General features: G+C 39.5%; 1 protein-coding gene across 1 annotated transcript in view; it reads right to left on the bottom strand.

The window, feature by feature from the left end:
• Positions 1–22,132, bottom strand: part of brinp1 (bone morphogenetic protein/retinoic acid inducible neural-specific 1) — a 94,784-nt gene that overhangs the window by 2,107 nt on the left and 70,545 nt on the right. Inside the window, exons 6-7 of the mRNA XM_044012986.1 lie at positions 9,162–9,398; positions 6,497–6,719 (exon numbers count right to left, since the gene is read on the bottom strand). Of these exons, the coding sequence (XP_043868921.1) occupies positions 6,497–6,719; positions 9,162–9,398 (460 nt within the window). The remainder of the gene's footprint in view (positions 1–6,496; positions 6,720–9,161; positions 9,399–22,132) is intronic.

Raw genomic sequence — 22,132 nt, 5'->3', positions numbered from 1 at the left:
CCACGACCTGTATTAGGTCAGATGCTTAAAAAATTCATCCATCCTCCTTTGTGACATCCTCTGAGGGACTGGTTCACGTTGTTGCCACTGGGGCGCAGATATAATCTAATCATATATAAAGACACACTCGTGTGTCAATGGATTCACTTGTTGTTGCCATTGTCAGTTAAAAACAGGTCTTCTAGTCAGGAACAGGATCATTTTATTCCCTTCAACAAGGAGGTGGTGTGGTATCTCACTCAAGTAGAAGACATTACTTGCTATTCTTATCTTGTCTCTCCATTCCCCCTAAGGCATCTTTTCTTGTCATCTTGACAGTATTGGAACTTCTACTCTGACTATCGGAGATTCATTCTGAATCCTGCTTTTTTAGGGCTAGTCAAGGTTAGCTTGACATGTTAATGAACCTAAGCATTAACTATGATGGATGACATTGCATTCTCAGCAGACCAGTGAGCCCCCAGGCTATACCCAAAATGAGCCCAGAACGGATCACCTATAGAGGACAATGGAAGCGCATAGTTTGATCCAGTTAACTTTGCCTTCACAGACAAACTTTACCTCCATACACTTAACTTTATCTTAACTGATCTCATCTTTTATCTTCTTACTTTGTCACTTTTTTTCTCCACACTTTATCGTGTTCTCCCAAATATTCAGGCTGACAAATTTGCATGGAGGATAAATTTGTCCTTTCCCTTCAAACTTGTATAAATAAAATAACAGGTTACTGAATGGCTGGAATTCAGTTGAGCAGAACTCAAGTATTACATGATAATCCTGCTTTTTTTCTCTCTCTCTCTCTTTCCTTTACAGTCCCGGCATTTCATTTCTCTTCCCCTTTCGCTTGAGTGTCTTGTTGGAAATGTGTTGTACTTTTTCTGCTCTAACAGTAGTAGGTGAAATGAGTTATCTGAAATCACTTAAACCTGTTAATGACAGAAAACTGAATCAATGATGTAAAGCTAAAGACCTTCTGCACTCTTTATATTTCCCTATAGTATACAAACAGCAACTTTACTGGTATTTGACATGTATATCAATGAGTCATCAGCATACAATGGGACTCTGAAGCATGACTGAATGGATAGAGATTGGAAGTATTCCAATGGGGGTTTCACAGGTTTTCCCTCATAAATGTCGATTTTAACTACAAAAACACTGACATAATGTGTCACAAATGCCACATTAAATATCCACTCACCAGTTGTCTATACTGTGTATAATTTAAGGGGTATAGGAGACGCTGTCGCCAATATAAGCTGACATTAGCTGAGAGACAGAGTACACAATGAACAAGTCAACACTCCACCTCCCTTGTGGGGCCAGGAGACAGACAGCTGTTCACAATCACATTATACACCTACAGGAAATATTCTGTAGAGTTTACAATTAACCTAATCCCAGTCTGCATTGTTTTTGGACTGTTAGAAAAGGTAGAGTAAAAGGACAAACATAGAAAGAACTATGTTTGGGGTATGAATGTGTTGCAGATTAAGGGTCAATTTTCTAATTAAGTTGTTTGTTGCCATCACTATAATTCCAATTGCTTTAATTTTATATCTCTGTCACTGGCAAAATCTGTTCAGATAGAGGTCTCGTTGTTTGTGTGAGCAAAATTAGACTCTATTCAGTCTGGAAAGAATGATTTTACTGCTGGCATGGATGCTTAATATTAAATATCTTGAATGAGAGATAAAAAAAAAACAACATTGTGACATTTAATACTCTACAATCAATTTATCTACCATTTTTTTGTCAACACTGCAACCCAGTGGTACACTCCAATTCCCCTGTTTGTTTTATTGCAGACGTGGTACTTTAGCTTGTGTAAAGTTGCGATTTCTTGAGTTTGTTTGCTTGTGTGCAACAGTGTGCTGATATCTGCTTTTTGCTCTCGCTCTGAAGATGAAATGTCTTAATCTTGTAGCGTCGACAGTGTATGTGATTATACTGTATATCACTTTCCATTGCTCTGTTGCAGTTTGGTTGGTGTTTTTTTTTTTTTTTTAGAGATGGATGTATTACGTTATTTTCCTTCAGCCTGTGTTTGCTGTCCGCTCCAACAGAAATATAAAAGTATCACCAGCAAACAGCAATGTGCTAGTGTACAGGGCTTATTCTATACCCACTGGTGAGACATTCAAATGGCATAGCACTGCCAATAATATCTCTTCTCATCATTACTGTGATTATTACCATTTTCAGAGGAACTGTGAGGACCATAATACATTTTTAATTACAAGTCCACACTCCTCTACAGCTTACCTTTACATGCAGTGTTTGGAAAACATTTTGATTAAGTGAGAGCTGTTGATACGTGAAGAAATTCAGATCGCTCGGGTCCAGTGGTCAGTGCTCGGCATTCATTGCAAACCCTTTGTGTATTCTTTGACCTTTGGTTTGTTTACAACGCTTGTTACTCACACACGCATCAACATTCACACCACTGACTCTTCACATTCATTCGCAAACCATCCTGATTATATTCTTTACATTAAAGAATTCAATTCTTACGTGTCCATGGGTTGGGCTATGACACACTTTGCTTGTTCTGCTTGAGCTGTGCAACAATTATTAAATGTGAGTTGTGAACTTGTATTTTATGTTTCAGTGATTTGTTGTAGAGTTTGTTTATTTCAGTTGTTTCATTTGATTACTTTTGGCATTCAGCATCACTTCCTCTTTAACGAGTTGGATTGAGTTTGCGGGGTGAGAAAATTGATTTGTTCTGAGTTTTGTGCATTAAGTTGGATTAACAACATAAAGTTTTTTTGTTGTTGTTTTTTTTGTTTTGAGTGAGCTTTAGTCCTGGTGCCACTTTGTTTAGTGTGTGTTAAGTTTTCCCTGGGAGACAGTACTGTGGCTCCTTGGGGGGCATCTATGACTTCTTACCACAGTCGTGTGCAGTGATTGTGCTATTCAACCCTGGATATAAGACTATAACTGTGGTTGAGTTGTATAACGCTGGGCTGTTAAACTTGGTGGGTGGTAAATATAAACCCATGATAATGTTACCTGAGTTTCTCGGCTTGACCCGCTGCCACAGTAACTCAACCACAGATAAGGAGACACTAGGCATCTAGTGTTTCCAGTAATTGCAGAATAAAACACCTTTTGTTTTAAAATAAATCACTGGAGAAGAAATAGATTTTGCTCACATGTGCCTCAGACATTGTTTTTTTGGAGCTTTTTATTATTGGATTGGACATGGGCTCAGTCTCAATGATTCCACCTTTGAATACATTTATTTATATATAAGTCCAAACTGAAAAAAAAATACATTATATTATTTATGTCTTGTTTAGTATTATTATAATATTAATGATTCCATGTGATATGTCTTATAATGCAAGCCAGAACACAAATGTCTTTAAGACTCTTAAAACTAAGCAGTGTCTCGTCAAAATGAATCTTAACTAGGGGAAAGTAGTTCATCATGTTGAGGGTACATATTTTGTAAATATACTTGACTTTGAACATGAATAATTAATGGCTGCAAATGATTTGGCTGCGAGTGATGCTACTTCATATCTGTCACTATTAATCATTTATACCAAAGACAGACGGCTACGTTCATTCTACTTGATACACGCCGCACTACCCATTACAGGAAAGGCAATAGCAACGCCAATACAGTGCACGTATTATGTTTCCACACATTCACTTCGGAGTGTTCACAGCAGGAATTTACAGTGCTTTTAATAAATGGAATCCTTGTGGTGAGGTAACCATAACTGATGAGGTGATGCGCAGTTGTAATTGTGGCCACGCTAACAACAATGCATCGGATGCCTGTCTCTCATTAGCTGATGTAAATATGTTTAGTGACTGGCTTAATAAGTACGACTCTAAGGATGCATGTCAAAACATAAACGAAAGAGGACCTGCACTTCTCAGGATACATAATTTACTACCTCAGTTAGTAACTCTATCTTTTAATGACTTAGCAATCTATTTGCACATTTACTCAAATTCAGTCCAAGCTGGCCTCCATGATGAACTAGCCTTGTATAATTAATCTATAAACATTCATTCTTGATCTAAGAATGTCATCTTGTTGTTTGTGCAAAAATAGATACAATGTTTTTTTAAAAACAAAACACACAGGGATAATAAAATATGTCATTAGTTCTGTGTGAAATTTCTATATCTTAGTTACCTTGACTCCTCTGTCTAACCCATGTATTTATCATTCTGCTTCCTGGTTAGAGTGGTTGCCTCTGGAGTGGGAGGTTGATGGTTCATACCAAAGACATAAATAATTCTTACCACTCAGCATAAAAGGTTAGGGTTATCCAGGGGGGTTGAAATACTCCTAGTCACTTCATGCTACAGAAACCGGAGATAAGCACTGCCTGGATGCTATATTGCTACTTCCTGGAGTGTAATGATCTACCTTCTTCCCTACGAAATTGCACAGCAATATCAAGTTGTTGTTTTTTTTACGGAAGTTATGACAAACATAATTCTAAATGGTTCTCTAGTCTGAGATGTAAAATGATGAAGGAACAAAGTAGTACAGACCCTTGGGCACCACTGTGTTCTCCATTTGGTGATATGACACAGAGTTGCATATTAGAACAAATTGCAGTATGCCAGTGGGATCAGCGATGATCCAAGGGACCATTGGGGGTTCAACATGCCTCGCTCAGAGGACATCTCCCGGCAGAGCAGCCTCTACGATGTTAAACCAATAAGTCAGTGAACATGCTTCTCACAGTGACTCTCCAAGTGGGACTATGCACAGAGTAGCAGGTGGATGACAACGTCATCCTTCCCATTGTCAGCCTGATGCATGAACTGGAGGGGATCCAAATGGTCTCTCATGAGGGATCTGGCCTGCTGTCATTTAGAACCCTGGCATGCCCATTCTTGGCCACTGGGGCCAGGCAAGATGTTTTTCACATCATCATCAGCACACTGTGCAGCCTCACTGACAGGTTGAAAATGTGCTAGAAGGCCTCCCTGAGGTGTTTGGCACACACACACCTTGAAAAGACTTGGGTTGATGCTTAAAGGGCCTCTAGCTTTGCTTCAATTCCCTCATCCTTTGATCAGCTGTTATGGACTGCCCAGAGGAGAGGGTCGGGTTTGTAATGTGTGTAATGGAATTGGCGTTCTTGAATCCAGTACAAGGGGAGAGGCAGGTATGCAGCGGTGAACTGAAGCAATGGGTTCACAAATTCACAAATAAGTAATAAAACACAACCTTTTAACATCATATACATATGGGATACCGATAGAAGCGAGTTCTCTCTTGATTTATAATGTTAACAACATGTTTATGAGGAATTAAAGGCTTCAATTGCTAGTTTTACGTCTTTTGTGAATTATGCTCCTATTTAGAGGTAAATAGATGACAAAGTGTGTCCCATTTAAGTGCAGGAGATGTCTGTGTTTGTGTGTGCTGGATAAATCTGAATCTTGTGGCTTCAAAATGTTTGCCTACATCCAATTTTTAGTTTTATTTAGAAATGGATGGACTACATCTGTCTCACCCATGCATAATATTAAACGTGTGAACGTTTATTTGGGGAGTTGTTTCTTAACAAAACTGATTGTCACTACATGTACAGATTGTAAAGCCCAGTGAGAAAAATTGGGATTTGTGAAGTTGGGCAACACATACACAGGTGATGAAAACAAACAAGTCCTCCATCAGATGGATGCAAAGCTGTCTCCCACACAAGCAGGCAAATAAACATGATACTCTCTTTTCCAGGGCCATCAGGCACCCTTGATGTGTACTCCATGGAAGAGGCAGCGCATACTGTGGCTGTTTGATAACACTTGAGAACAAACCTTTGCCAACTCTCACAGACAAACGTGCTTCTCAGTTCTCATCAGTGACAGATCCTCATTTTCAGACCACTTAAATTAATATTTCCCACTTTCGGATTCCATTAATATGGTGACATCCCCTAAGTTCCTAACTGCCACACGAAACATAGGACTGTTCCATGTGGCAGCTTGGATCTTTCCATATTTGGCATATTTGGCATAGTGTTTTCTGATGTTGCAAGAGCAAAGGGGGGGAAATTCCTGGTGTTTCAGGCAGCGCCGTCGCCGTGCCACATCTGCAGCGAGGCTCTTAAGCTGCAGCTGCAGAGAGTGTTGACAGATGTGTGCAATGACCTATCAAGAAAACTACCACGGTTACATTTCTTTTTCAGACTGCACTGTGAAGTACAACAGTGAGCAACAGTGCTTTTGGCATGTGCAAGCCTCAGCACTAAGTTGACTTGACGGACAGAAAGAACAGAACCGTGAGTTCAGATATATAATGGATGGCATCCTTACCGTCCATCCTGCATGAAGTAACAAACAATATAAAATCATATGTATTCTCAGAAAACTTTAGCTGAAAGTTATCACTTGTTTGTGAGGCACAATTTTCACAAAATATCGCCAATGAAAATGGAAACTCTGGGTTTAATGTTGCTGAGTACATCCACATCTAATTTTCATGTGGGGGGGTCATATTTCTACCCACCTCTCCCTAGGCATCTGGTGGTTAGGGTTGTGGTGACAACGGATGCTGAGACCAAAGAGCTTGCGGGCGGTGCGCTGGATCTTGAGTCGCTGGATCTCCAGGGAACTCTGGAGTAGCCTATAGCGGGCTTGCAGGTCCCAGTCACTGCCCCACAGGAGATGCACACTGCTGATGGGCAGGAAGTGAGTGGAGGGCAACCTCTTCAGGAAAGACTTGAACTCATCTGCATATGAGAAAGAGAGAGTAAGTAATATTTTCAAATACCAATGCTGCTCCTATTACATTGCTGAACGTCTCTGTATATTTTGTGTTTTGTGTCTTTTTGTGGGAAAAAGAAAACATGCTTTTAGTCCGTGCTCCCACGCAGTAACACATTTGCGCTAAGCAGTGGTGACGATACTCCCTTGTCCCCGCTCCAGGAAACTTATGAGCCCGTCTGACTGACCCTGATTTTTAAACTCTAGCTCTAATTAATTTATTAGCGACAGTGAGCACAAAGATGTTAATAAACCTCCACTGCCAAACACAGAAGGATGTAGCACAAGAAGTTATCTAGTGTGCTATATATATATAATGAGTCATGACTAGATCGTTATTATCTTTGAGGATCAATAAAGGAGCATCAGTGAAATCATAGAGTAAACTATTTAATGCCTTAAGCTTCTCCTTGGCAATGACAGTGGTCAAGTTTAGCAGCTCAAAAACAGAACGCTATCAACATAATTGTGTCTATGCACTACACAGAATCCATATATATCGTCTGTAAACGTCATAGTTTAAGTGATGCACAACTTTCTAATGCACATAATCCTGAACTAAGACAAAAAGGACATATTTAAGACATGCAAAGACATGTGCTGTACGCCAGCACCCACCTACAGACCTCTCCAAGACAGTTTAACAGCATAAACCACTGAGCTGAGAGCTCTTTTTCAGTCACAGCTGAGAAATGTCAGGATTTCCCCCACTTTCCTTCCAGGCATGTCAGCTTCCTTCCCACTTTTCTTTAAAGACGCTTGAATCTGCTTTCTTGTTCTGAACTTGCCATACTCCTCCTCCCAGTTTTCAGAGATGTCAGGTACCGCCCTTGCCTTTTTCCGAGAAAAGCTGGGTGTATTCAGCCCCGTCAAATTAGTCGTATTCCCTCCCCAAAAAACGTCTATCTTTGCAGGCGAATAGTCCTTACACACAAGCATCTAAACCCACCTGAGATACTCTTTTTGACGTAGAGTCCAAATGGTCCGAATAGTCTCCTTGAATGACTCTTATCACAACTCGCCCAGCACACCTTATCTAAAGATTACAGCCTTCGCAGTGCAACCACACTTTGCCCCTTGTACCATTACATTTCAATTTGTTGCCTCTCAGGCCTGTAAGCATCATCATTCACAATGTCTCCAAGTCTCATAGGCATCCTACTTAGCGGCAATTGAGATTTGTATAGTAATTGTACCAGCGAAAATGAAACGGTTAAAATTGCCTGCAACTTCCTTTGAAATCAATGGTTTGCAATCGCATCAACAAATAGCTAGTGATCTTACAGCCAGGTGAAAAACACTCATTTTCACAACACTGGAAAGTCTTCCACGACTTACCTGTTGTGATTAAATACCACTTTCCCAACAGAGATAAAAGTTTCTTCCAAGAGGAAACAGGCAGGCACTGTGCATAATTACTATGGGCAGGAGAAAATTGTCAAGGTGCATGCCCTTTTCCTACTATTTGTCTTTGGCAACAGTGGTTATTTGTTGAATCAGAAATTGCATCACATGCGTTTCTTATTTATCCCTGATAGAGTGGGGCATGCCAGTGCTTACTTTAATGCCTACATACTGTGGAACTTCAGTGTGAGCGAGTCACCCCAACATGAACCCAAAAAAGCAGTTGGTTTGGTCGATCTACAAACACATCTCTCAATCCCCTTGTGTTTCTGTGGGCACATTCAGTGAGGTAAACAATACATAGGGTTTAAGCATTCCTTTTTTTTGTCCTCACTCAAGAGAATGTTTTGCATTCAATGACCTCTAAGAGTCATATTTAGTTCCTTCAATGGGACATAAATATATTAATCTGTTGCTGACAGACTTCATAGGGACCCTTGTTCAGCACATCAATAATATATAGAACAGCTGGGCACAGTAATGCACTTTTTCTTAACCAAATTCTTCTGTGTCTTGTCTTTGCATTAGTGAAAGGCGAGAAATGTGCATAGAGGGGGGGAAAAAAAAGGACATATGAAAGTTGTCACTGTTTCCAATCATATGTAAATGACATTGTAAATGCTCTTTATTTATATGGCCCCTCTGTCGTCTCGGTGTCAACAGTCATCCCATATCTAAATAACAAATTAGGCGCTTTGTCAGAGCAGCCCAAATGTGACCCATGAGGCACTTTTCTGATTTATCTTCCCTGACAAAGAAGGCTCAAGGTTATAAATATTGGTTGGTAAACATTGGTTAGAGAGACACTGTCGTTGTCATTGTCGTTAAAAGACGACTTTGTTTGCAAAGACACACTGTGTGTGCGTCCACTTTGATGCTCACATCATGTTTGCAGTAAATCTATGTCAGAAATGCGTCCAAACGAACAAAAACCATACTGTATTGTTCCTAAAATCACATTTTATGGCAAGTTCGATATAGAAATGGAGGATTTCCCCTCTTACCAGAGCTCTCAAAGTCTTTGTAAGAGGCAGCCCATGACTCAGACATCCCCAGCAGGGTTTTCTCCATGATCTGGATGTCGGTGGTGGGACAGTTGCATTGTGGATACTCCTCGGCACACTGACAGATGCACTGGTTGTTACGGCACACGTACTCTCCTTCTCCGTTGCACATAATGTAGCTCAGAGCCGACTGGACAAACTTCTCCTGCAGGTATTCTGGGAAAATGACCTGAAGACCTGAAAGAGAGGTAAGTGCAGTTTACTATGTGAAGCACATTTGAAGAAAAAATGCAGTTCAGTACAAATGAAGACATTAAGTAAATCAGAGTGCTTTTTAACTAGCAGACACTAAGCTCTTATTTTATCTCATTCTATAAATGTCTTTTTTTTTTTATTTGTAAATGTACAGAATAAAAAAACCTCCTTCAGATGAAACATCTCTTTTAACCCAAAATGTCTTTTATTCTTACTAGAGTAAGACTCCATTGACAAATGTCATCTCCACTGAGAGAATAAACACAGATGTGAAAAAAAGTCTCTAGAATTGAGGGGGGTAAAAAAAAAGAAGAAGAAAAAAGTGGCTGTAAAATGGCTGACTGCCCTTCCAAGATTGCTTTGTGTCATAAGCACTCATTCATATTAAAAAAAAGAAAAAGAAAAGGAAAGGGTTTCAAGCTCAGTCGTGTTCAACTTGAGTCATCTCCGTCTGTCGCTGGTCACTCATGATTTGTCAGTGACTGATGAATGCTCTCTTGTGCCATGTTGATTTATTAAGCACAGAATTTGTTTCCCTTCATGAGGAATTAGTGTACGCGAGACTACGTGTCATTGTGTGGCCATTTTGTTGCTCGTGTATGTACCCGTTACTCACACCACAAGGTATAGATACATTTCACACTGAGCCATTGTATAGCTGACTCTGGAGATCTCATTGAAATGAAGCTGGGAGAACGAGCGATAAAGGCTCGGTGAAAGGCTTCCTCTTTTCGGTCCAGGTCTGGAAATATAAATCCCTGGCTCTACAAGCTACTGGATTGGAAATGAACTAAACCATTTTTTTCCCCTCGGTGTATTAAACTGCATCTTGCAAGGCAGTATTTTCCTAATAGGTTTACCTGGGCAGAAACAATGCTTCAGCACGAAATATGCAACCAGGAACCAGAACATAATATGTGATTGAATGATAAATTATTTCACTGTTTTTTCTTTTTTCTACTCGCGTATTTCACGCAAAGGTGAAATCCATTTATATAAACATTTATGAAACAGCGTAATGTAGCTGAAATGAAAGGGAACGCAAGCCTATAATTCACCCAGCACACATGAATCATTTTCTGGGTGTTGTCATGGAGTCAAATTGTATCTCTGATTTTGCATGTGGAAATTAATACTTAGCTACAGCATATGCTGAACTGATAACAGTGGGTAATTTATAGGCAAATGAAGAATTTATTACAGCATGCGTCAATATTTGGCCCTGAAGCCAAAAGCACAGATTCACCATCCATAATCATGACAAGAGCCTTTGAAGAATAGTAAAATATCCCATTTTTGTTTAATTAATGGTGTGATAATGCAATTAATAATCGTCTGTATTCATTTTCGTTTGGTTCATATTCACGATTAAATCTCATAAAGGTAAATGAAGGTGATTAACGTGAATTCCGTTCACATATAAGTATACCGCGAAGGATAATGCTTCACGCTTGTTAGGGTGCAAAGAGTCCCCCTGCTACGAAGCAACGTCTCCTTGTAATGTCGGACTTAATTTGAATATCACTCCGTTTCCTTCTCCTCTACACCTCCCCAGAACCGCTGGCCATCGGTTGCTGAAGGGAACAGAAGGAGGGATGGAGTAAAGGAAATGGATTGATCATGTCTGACCACAAAAGACTTGGGTTGCACGGGGCTTTTTTTTTTTTTTCCATCAGGCCTGTCTGCGGCCCCTGGAACCAATATTCATTTAGCTTGATGTATTCCTGGGCTTGAAACTTTAATGTGATTTGTGGGAGAATCCAGATGGCAAGTTCACGGATCAACGCAGCTCACTGACAGTGCTGGTGCCAGCGGCCGGGTGCACAATAACACCAAGTGCCTCCCTATTTCCCACTTCAGTCTAACCATACCTCATCCCCCTCCCCAACCCAACCCTCAACACACAGACTTTCTTTTGTTGGTATCACACTGCTGGTGCTGGGAGATTGCAGAAGGAACCATTCGGGATGCTGACATTCAGGTCAGTACTATCACTCTTGTGATCTCTTGTTTCCACTCTCTTCTTCCCACAGTGTTTCGGTCCCTGCATTTCCCGTGCTTCTCTCGCGCCGTCTCTCTGCCTCTTACTTCTGTTCTCTGTACACATCTCTTCTGTCTTACTTCATTACACTCACTCCAACTCCCGCCACACTCATGCACATGCCCCCTTGACTCATCTCCCATCATCCTTTGGCTCTCATTCACTCCATCAATCACTCCCCTCATTCCTGTTTTTTCACCTCTTCTGCTCTCCCCTAAATTCTCCCACTGAGCACGTACCCAACTACTGGAAATTCGATGTCTTGTCCACCCACTGTGGTGCAGAAATGATGTCATGTAATAAAAGTAAATCCATCAACATTTGCTAGTGCAGTGGGGGCTGGAGTCAGAGTAAGAGAATTGCGAGCCCACAGGCCAAAAAAATTAAATGAGAAACTAATCAAGGTAAAACCATTCATCTTTGTGACTTTTGCAGCTTTGTTGTGTTAGTGTAGGAACATACAAAGAATGACCGTATACAAGAAGGGGGTCATTCGCTTGCAGCGTCTTTTGTTTGCACAGACTGAAACACACACATACTGTATATGTATATATATATATATATATATATATGTATATATATATATATATATATGCCTGTACTGAATTGGCTAAAAGGGCTTTTTGTCCGTTCTGCACCTTTTGCATAGAATATGTTGCAGATGTACGGGAAACTAACAGAGTTAATTTCATTGAGTAGTTTTAAATCCAAACTGAGAGTTCTTGAGGCCGACTCCACTTTTTTTTTTAGTTTTCTTTTCGTTTGTCCGTGTTTTAACGGTATCAATTTGTAACTGTGTTGAGTGTTTTGTATTTGCTGCTGCCTAGATTGGCCAGGACTTCCTTCAAAAGTTTCTTAATCTCAGTGGGATTTTCCGGGTTAAATAAAGGTTAATATTTAATAAGTATAATAATAATAATGACGACTTCTGGATGTGTCCACGGAACGTCACATTTTTCTAAAGTGGAAAATACATTGTTTGATTGTTCGTTGTTTATTCAGCAAGTGTTTTTCTGTGTTTATTTGTTTCCATATGCATCAAGCACCAACGCTGCTATGAGGGAAATGTGGTGCTGATAATTCACTGACTTCCTGCACGTTTTAGATGTTGCCCTGCTCCAATACACCTGATTCAGATGAACAGCTTCTTATGAGGCTTCTGCAGATTTGAATCATTGGGAAACATTAGTCTATTAAAGGCAGTTTTCTTTTTCTTGGAAGTCAACGGCTCTTCTTCTGTCTATTCCTTGGGCCTTTTCCCATTTCCAAAGGAGCTCTCCAAAGACGTCTGTTTTTTACTATTTTTTTGCTAGCTTGTAAGCTAAATTTACAAGCTAGACTAACCGTAACCCAGACGAGTGTTTTTTCAAAATAAAAGATCTTTCAGACTCTGATAATCAATAACATATTTTTTTTTTATTCAGTCTGCCTGTGGGCCCCGGTAACAAATGACTCCCAAATTTTCAGTTACTTACGAACAATGGATGCAACAGAAGCCTAAACCCAGACGTTGTTTTCCTCCACATGTGTTTTTTTTTTTTAATGTTGCATGTGAATGACCCCTGAGGCTGCACTTTATATGGCATTGTGGTTGTTTATGTTGTTGAGATAAACACTAGCTCCTGGAATAGGAAGCAACACTTTCCATCATTAAAGAGTTGCTGATTAAATGAAAGGCGCTTGCTGGAATTCCCTTGCAACCGTTTGATAACCTCCAACTTCATGCTCTGCCAGTGCACATAATTCCCTTCAACCCCTATGCCTGGCTTGCTCTAAATAAATAGGACCTCAAAATGGCAGTTAATCTCACCGCGCACATCAGCGTTTGATGCATTTTCTCCACACAGGTTGCAGGGCTATAGGCCGTCAAACATTCCATGAATGCACAAAAGAAAAGGAGAATGCAACTGTGACTTTGCCGTTTTCATTATGTCTTTCCAGAGAGCTCTATTTCTTACATGGTGATAGATGGGGAGTGTAGGCCACAACTGAGGCTTGTAACTGCCTTGGCAGTAAGTTGCCTGCTTATTGCAATGCCACGCTCCGCCTCATAAGTTACAGTTTCATTAAAGATTAATTGACCATTGTGTGGCGGCAATTTTGCAAAATAATCATTACTTAATCCACCAGTGCAATAAAGTGTATTACTTCAACGGGAGCATTAAATTACCATTGGAGATTACTGTTGCGGCCATGATACAAAACCAAAGACCTCTGAACTGGAAGATTGTCTGTTTCTCCTTAGTCCAGGTCTGCCCAGGCCGCTTAACTGATCCCTAGGTACTTAATACAGACGGGGCACATAGTTTTAAGATTTGCCGCGTCGGCCCATTTCACAGTGAGTGACGACTTTGAGGTAAAGGTGCAGCAAAAGAAGCTATTTATCCACTTTTCTTGAAAAGTGCATAAATTGCTCTCTGTGACCGTGTGTGTGTGTGTGTGTGTGTGTGTTGAGTCTGACAGAGAATAACATGTTTCACTGAAGCTATTCTCACCTCTCAGAATATGTTAGCATTTTTTAAAGTTGTGAATGAGGTGTACTTTGCATTCAAATGGATCGCGTGTTGCTGAGCCTGTGCTGAGTAGATTATTGTAGATTATCATAAGTGTTCTAAGCACTCTGGAAGGCAGCAGCTTGTGTTGTCAAACAGGGATGTCATCTTATTTGAGCATTTGTGTGGGATAATGCTGTGGGTTCAAGCTCCTGAATCTAATCAGTATGTTCATCTCAAATATCCTGTCATGTGTGCAAGGCAGCACAGAGCATGTTTGTTTTTGTTTTTCCCACATTTTTTGCACTATATTGAGACATGTATATATTTGAAACAACAGGGAGAGGGGAAAATCCCATTTCCTAGAACATATTAAAATGTCTGCATATTCATGTATGGATACACTCCACTGTATCTCTGTGCTACAGAAAGACTTACGGCACACAATGTGCTTCACACAATGGCTATACAGCGATGGTTTCGAAGAAATGAACTTATCATTGTTGTTAACAGAGAAAAGCAAAGCCAGGACGTAGGAGCAGCAATCACACAAAAGCATAAATTACACACAAACAATTGTCCTGACATGTGGCACTTGCTGCCTTCTGAAAATTGCACGTTGCAGCAATTGCTAGATTGAGGAGAGCAGACCGTCTGGAGGGGTAGATGACCTCAGCATGGTGCTGAGTTATTGCCAGTTGTGCTGCACACTGGACACTGACACAAAAGCTAAAAAACTAAGTAAGGGATTATTTTCCCTTTCCCTCTGCTGCGTGTGAGGCCGCACAAGACCCAAAACAATTCCACATTCTGCTTTTGAAACGGCGCCCTCGAAGTGCTAATGTACTCAATTTCCGAGATCCTCTGAAACGCGGTGGATACTCGCTGTTTTACAAAATAAAGGCTTCATCATGTAATTAGAGATCTGGATGCTGTTGGCTGCTCGTGCTCTTCAGTTACACTGCTCAATCTGTTCCATCATGCGCTGCCATGTGTCCCCGCACAGCGGTAGCAGTAGGGCCTCGGCTGGTGAGACATCGCACCAGTGTTGCACATTAATGTGCACACACGCACGCACAAACACATATGCTCATGTACATGCAAGCGTACACACACACACACACACACACACAGCCAGTGTGCAGAAATCACATGTTTTACAAGAACCCCAGAGAGAGGGGAGGAGGGACATTTGACAAGCGCTGACATTTCCATTTCAGCCATAAAAGACGCCGCTGCCCTCAAAGTGTCACGATGTTGTACGTGCACGTGTCAGATTTAAAGCCCAGACGTGTAACCCAACATGACATAAAACATCCCTAAATGCACACATCAACATACATATTTGCTTTACATTCTGCTGAATATAAACCATGTGCTGATTCATGAGTGTGGCTCCTTGCACAAGGTTGCACATTTCCGATGTGTGTGCGGTAACACGTCAATCATTTACGATAAGACAATACCAAACGTCTTACTGCCGCCGTAAATGCTTCACAAATTTACTGCTTTAAAAAAAAAAAGGTTGGAGAGTTAATTTATGTAAATAGTCTATAGATTAAAAAGTGCCTCATTATACACCTCAGTATTCTTAGTTATGATATTTTAATTATGCATAATGTCATTACACCCAAATGATTCATGGCCATTGACTCACTGTTATCAAGAATTTAAGCAACAACAGTCCATATAATTGAGCCTACTGTACTCTGTGTCCTAGCTCTCCTGCAACGTTTCTTCGAACAACAAAGGAAAATAAGGTAAGGAAAGCCAAACTCGCTTGATGATATAGAGACTGTCAGAGATAAAGAAAAGACCGCAGCTGGCAAGAGTGAGGGGTTGGATTGGGGTGAAGGAGATTTACGACCATCCTTGCCCAAATGAAAACTCACACTTGATTGACCACTTCCGATTGAAAGCTGACCTCCCGGTCAACATGAAGGGATTTCATCAGGTACCCGAAGAGTCAGCATGTTAGGGAGAGACGTGGAAAAAAAAAAACGTACGCAGCCATCCATCTTGAAAATGGCCCCCGGCATTATCGGCCAGTTCCTCAAGCAAAAAGGACGCATGTTTTCATGAAGGTCCTCAGTTTGACACATGAGCCTGTCTGAAAGGTGCGTCAGTGCTGCTGCCGACCACCTCAGCAACAATCAATAGGTAAATGTGTTTGTATAAAGATGGAAAGACAATACAACACAAAAAGCACTCTGTTTTTGTGTGTGTTTATGGAAAGATGCAAATTGAGACAGAGATAAAGACGGGTGGCAGAGAAAGATGAAAAATAAAATACCTAAGTGATCATCCAGCTTTTTGCGCTCCATGTTTTGCTCAAACGATTTTGCCTCTGTAAATGAATCTCTAATAAACCCAAGGACACGGTCTTTACTGATACATTTTTAGTCTCCGATTGAACTTTTCAAGTCTGTCATCAAATACAACTTAATTGATTTGTCTGTTTGTTTGTCTTCCCCAGAACATTTGCAGCTTTTTCACTCGAAAAGAGGGACATTCATCGAGCGACAGAGCAATGAGTATCTAATTCATCACTCTCCGCATGACTTGCCTACAGGGCAAGTTTAATTTATTTTCACTTCACCACTTTGAAAACTGTTGGCTCAGGCTATTCTAACATATTCATAAATCTTCCAAGATAGGCTCATGGCTCCTCCAATACAGACTCTTGAGGAAACTGAACAACAAGAAAAGGGATAAAGCATGTGGTGGAGGCAAGGAAGCAAATTAGTCTGCTTTTGTTTTGGAGCAAATTTATGACAGCCACATTGGTGGTGACTGGGTCCTTGCAAGGTAATGGTTTGCTGCGCATCCAGAGCTGTTCATCTTTCTTTGATCCAGTTGCTACGCTGCATGTAACTACATTGCCATTTTCAAATGACACAAATGATATCCCAGTTTTGTGCCCAATAAACAGAAAGTGCCTTCTGTTTAGTCACCAATTCAAAAAAAAACAGGCAATCAGTGAATGAATACTAACAGATGGCAGGGAATTAGAAGATAAAAACAATATACATTTCACTTAATTCCTACCCCTTCATATATATCTTAACTTCAAGATCCCTGTGGAAGAACAAGGTGCAAAACCAGCCAAAACCAATATCATCAGGCTTCTATGCTTTAGCCTTGAGAGTGGACAATCAAATAAAGAACAAATTACTGAGGAAGAACCAATGTGCATTTAAATCCCCATTGCACTAAAGCTGAATAGTGCAGACTCCTTCCAACTGCACATGAGAGAATAAACAAACCGAACAAAAAAACCCATCTATGTTCCAGTGTTTGAGCTCAGTTTCATGGCGTTTCCTGCAGATGCAGAGTCTGCCTTTGGTCCAGTGGATAATTTGAGACACAAAATGGGTCAATTATATCTTGTTCGGAGTCATCAGTGAGCACAAGGTTATTTTGTTATTTATGTTGGGTGACAGTTTTAAGATCAACGAGTTCCTCTTGCATGTCCGCAAATAGTCTGCTAATGACACACTCTGATGCCCATTTCTTTGTGCTGAAGTTGGCCGCCAGTAAAAACGGTGCCTATAACCTGCAGTCAGGCGATAGGCATGCCAACATGTAGAGCTGAAACCTCAAAAGTCCTATCAAGTTACAGCAAAGGAAAGTTTCATGTTTAATACATCAAAGCTTCGCAAAGTCAAGCATGAAACCTAACGTGAAAAAAAAAAAAGGTTCCAGTGCCATCTTTAATTCTGATGATTGTTGGGGAGAAAAAAGAGGGGCAAACGGAGGAAACACAAAGCGGTGGTTAATTTGCCAAACGCATCACAAAGCAAAACTGTGGGCGAGAAGAGGGCTGAGTTTGGCCTGATAGGTAGCTCCCTTGATGTCTGATTCCACCACAGCACTCAAAACTATATAAGACAGAGAGAATATCCAGGGAGTGTCGTATCCGCAGTGTGTTATCTGTAGCTCGCAGCCTCACCAGCTCACAAGGAGCAGACCACAGGGGTGAGAAGCAGAGGAAAAAAACATCCCTTTAGAAAATACTGTTATTTTAGAAAAAAAAAAGAAAAGAAAAAATGTCTTTGACCACAGCTAAATTCACTAGCATGCTTATTTCTTCGCTCTTAATTTAAACCTGGATGCTGTCTCAGGCCATTTTAAAGCTAATCTCTCTGAACCAAATCACCCTAAACGCTGTGAAAAATGTGTGGTTGCAAGCTTGTCGTCACTTTCTTGTATGTTTTTTTCAACAAAGTTTTAGGCCTCAAGGTGTTTTAAAGTGCTGAGGTTTGGAGTGAAAATAATAAAAGTGGAGAAAAAGGCATGATTAAAAGTTTAATTACAATATAATGAAACAGAGTGGCTCTCCTATTACTGCATCCTTGTTGTAGCTCATGGTGCTGCATATTAATACGATCCCCCGCAGTTTAGTCATTTCCAATTGTGCAGTGGCATTATATCTGAAGGGACTGCATGTGATTTATAACAACTTTTAAAGAATAATAAGAAATAATATGTTTAGCATGTCCTAAACATAGTATTTCTTGTTATTCTTCATCAAGATAAAAGGCAAGAATGTATGGATTGTGTTCCATTGTTCTACTACTAGAAGCATAATAATGATAATATCTATAATTATGTATTACATTTGATAGGTATCTTGTTTCACATTGTAATCCAGCAACAATAAAATTGTGTATATTAGTGTACAAAGTTTCCTTTTAATAATTTGTTCTATTAAGTGTCAATTTCATTAATTAATCATATTTAATATCCAGTTTTATGATACATAATTACATACAGCTGAATGTTAAATTTTCATAAAGAAAAAAGTAACTCAACAGTTACCTTAGCTGGTAACATATTTTTAAAGTGCAGTAACCGAGTTACTTACATGTGGGAGAAGTAACTATAAGTAATTGCTTTTTTTTTTTTTAAAGTAACATGCCCAACACTGATTGGTTGTGAAAACACAGAAATGTTTTGATTGATATAAATGAGTGATTAAAAAAAAAAAAATCAACAATAAGAAGAGATGACTAACAGAGATAAAACTACATTAATAAATATAAAATGTGTGGGTGCACTTGCAGGCACCCACACATGCACACCCACACACCATGGATCAATTTACCACCTGCTTCACACTAACAGAAAACGAGATGTGCACAAAATCACATATGATTCTGCAACTGCACCCGATGCAATTGCAGAATCAGTAGAAAATGAAATTTGTTCGCATTTCTTTTTTTTCTTTTTCATTCTTGTGCTAGAGGTAATTCATACAGCCTTTCCCACCCAATGTCAGTGGGAGAAAAATATATGTATAGAGAGGAGGCAATGTGGGGCCGCCATAAAACCCTGAGCACGGAGTGTCATAAAAGTTTGTTTATATTATGTTCTATCACTCAGTGAGATGACACATCTTCCTGTACTTAGTCTCTCTTACCTATAAAATGTTACTGAGCCTGTGTTGCATATATGACTGGCAAATATTTCAGCAATGAACAAATTGATGAAGAGGCTAAATTAAGAGGCTGAAGAGGCTTTAGACTAAGAGCATGCTGGAAAAAACATAGAGAAAAATACTTTTCTCTATGTCAAAGGTTTGTTGACGCAAACCAGGACATTGAGGATAGAAATGTGTTGTCATGGTTTAGATGCAATTTTATCATGTTTTTTTTCCAATTGTACCCATTCAAATAAATAAGTGACTATGCAGCCAGAGTCATAAATACTATATGTGTGTACAAAGTAAATGGGTAGATATCAAAATGGAAAAAGACAGCTTAAGGGGCCGATATCTACATGTTATTGAATGGTTTTCTTAAAAGGCTGAACAAGATTTTTCGAGATAATAATGATGTTTTTTCGGTAATTCCCGAAGAATCAAATCAATACATTATGTTGCTCTTTTGGAAGTCGCAAGAGACAGGAAAGCTCTTGGCATGGCCAACATAAAAGAGACAAACAGCCACTTATAGTACATACATGTCATTTAAAGTCTGTAATTCAACTTAACCCCACTCTGCATGTATTTTGATGGTATAGGGAAGCAGGAACATCCAGAGAAAACTATTGCAAACGTGCAGAGAAAATGCAAACTCCTCATAGCCACACAATGCACCGAGGAGCATCCTGCGGCGAGGCACACGTGCTATGATCTAAAATTACATTTCACCTTAAATGTTGCATGGACGTTGCATATTTTATGCCGCTGCCAGTTGACATGATCTCCCACACTATGTGACTCCTCCCCACAGTTTAAATGCCAAAACTTTGCATTTTAGCTAACTGTCTGGTAAAAGGTCAATAGGCATTTGAAAATGAGACACTGCTCCAGAGGTACACTTTATCTGTCAGGTAATATAAAATATGATCTACTATATCATTAACATCATATACATATATATATACACATATGTACATATATATATATATATATATATATATATATATATATATATATATATATATATATATATATATATATATATATATATATATATATATATATATCTATTCAGATTCATCAATTTATTTAGAGCCTTTCAAGAACAGAGGAAGCATTTAAAGCTCAGCTTTGGTCTCAGGAATTAATTTAATATGTAGTGGTGTAGCGTCATTTGCACACACTACACTTATGCACATGAAGAAGTTGTGTGGGACCAAGGGAATTCATGATTATATACAGTACTTTAACACTTGGTTTGAAAGGTGTTGGTCGTGGATCTTTGGTTATGTCACCATTTGTCATGTTCATGATTGTTTGTTATTCTCCTACACTGATTGTAAGGGATTTCACAAGCACGCCACTAACTAAGAGCCAGACCCTTTGACCACTAAATGCACTTACGTCTTCCTTGAGTCGATGTGAGTGTTGGTGCCAAATTTGGAAATGTTCCCTCAAGGTTTTCTTGAGATATTGTGTTTACAATATTGGAATGGATGGACAACCTGACAAAAAAACATAATGCCTGCGGCAGACTGCTGTCGCCAGCGCTGAGACCTAAAAGCTCAAAGTTGTATTCCTCCAAACATGGGACCAGACACTGAAACTCAAATAAATATGGAGTGCAGTCAACTTCATATGGAAAAACACTTCATGAAGGCAAAATGAGGTGGGATCAATTTAAGGAACCCCAACCTGTGTAACTGCTAATACAATTAAATCAAATCTGTTGTTAACTATAGTTTCTACAACCATAATGGTGTCTACATATCTCATGTGCAACCACCTCATAAACCCTTACACAGAACTAAACAGCAACAACCAATACCAACAACCTTTTGACTTCCTAACCAAAGCAACCAAACAACATTTGGAATGTATCAATTTCTTGCTTTGTTCAAAATAACACTTCACTGATTTGAATTTAGCTTTGTATTACAAGAATAGGGGTAGTCTTTTTGAAAAATTGTGTTTCTCAACATCAGTTTCCATTGTGTAGAGAAATATTTTCATTATTTTTTGTTACGTGCCCACCAGTGACACTTGGTTCCGAGCCTTGGTCCGAAGCTTGAAACTGCAACGCTAATTTCGCACTTTTTAGACTCATTCGTAGGGGGACAGGACCTCATTCCCAGACACAGTGTCCGCCATCTTTGCTAACAGTTACGCTAACAGGACCAAGTGTCACTGGTGGGCACGTAACAAAGAAAAGAATGAGGATATTTCTCAACTCAGGGGAAACTGAGGTTGGAAAGCACAATTTTTCAAAAATACTACCCCTATTCTAGTAATGCTAAGCTAAATGCAAATCGGTGAATTATTCCTTTAATTTCACCAATGCACAAGTATCAACTGTACAGTACAGATATGTTTATTTCTCTATGTGTCCGTTTTCATTGATACAGATGCACATACTGTGTATTATACTGTAGCCTAATGTAAGTGACATTGAATTGTGAAGGGCAGCATTACAACTTTCTGTGTAAAGTAAGCTGGAAATGATTGGAACTCAATGCAAACCAGAGTCTGTAATCTAAGTAAATTTAAAGATTAGCCTGCACCACTTTCATACACATGGTTGGACACTGTTGTTGTTGTTGATCTGAGATAATAAACTGAATTGTTCACAGAAAACATTTCAAATAATGACTTGAACTTGGGTTCATGACAAATTAAAACTGAAGGCTGAATTATTAAATGACAATCTCGTTATAAATACACCGACAGTATTCAAGGCAAAGACCTTAAAAGCTCTCTT

Source organism: Solea senegalensis, linkage group LG21 (assembly GCF_019176455.1).
Source record: "Solea senegalensis isolate Sse05_10M linkage group LG21, IFAPA_SoseM_1, whole genome shotgun sequence".
Classification (NCBI taxonomy): Eukaryota; Metazoa; Chordata; class Actinopteri; order Pleuronectiformes; family Soleidae; genus Solea; species Solea senegalensis.
The sequence above is the reverse complement of the archived record's forward strand: the minus strand, read 5'-3'. Positions and strand labels throughout refer to the sequence as shown.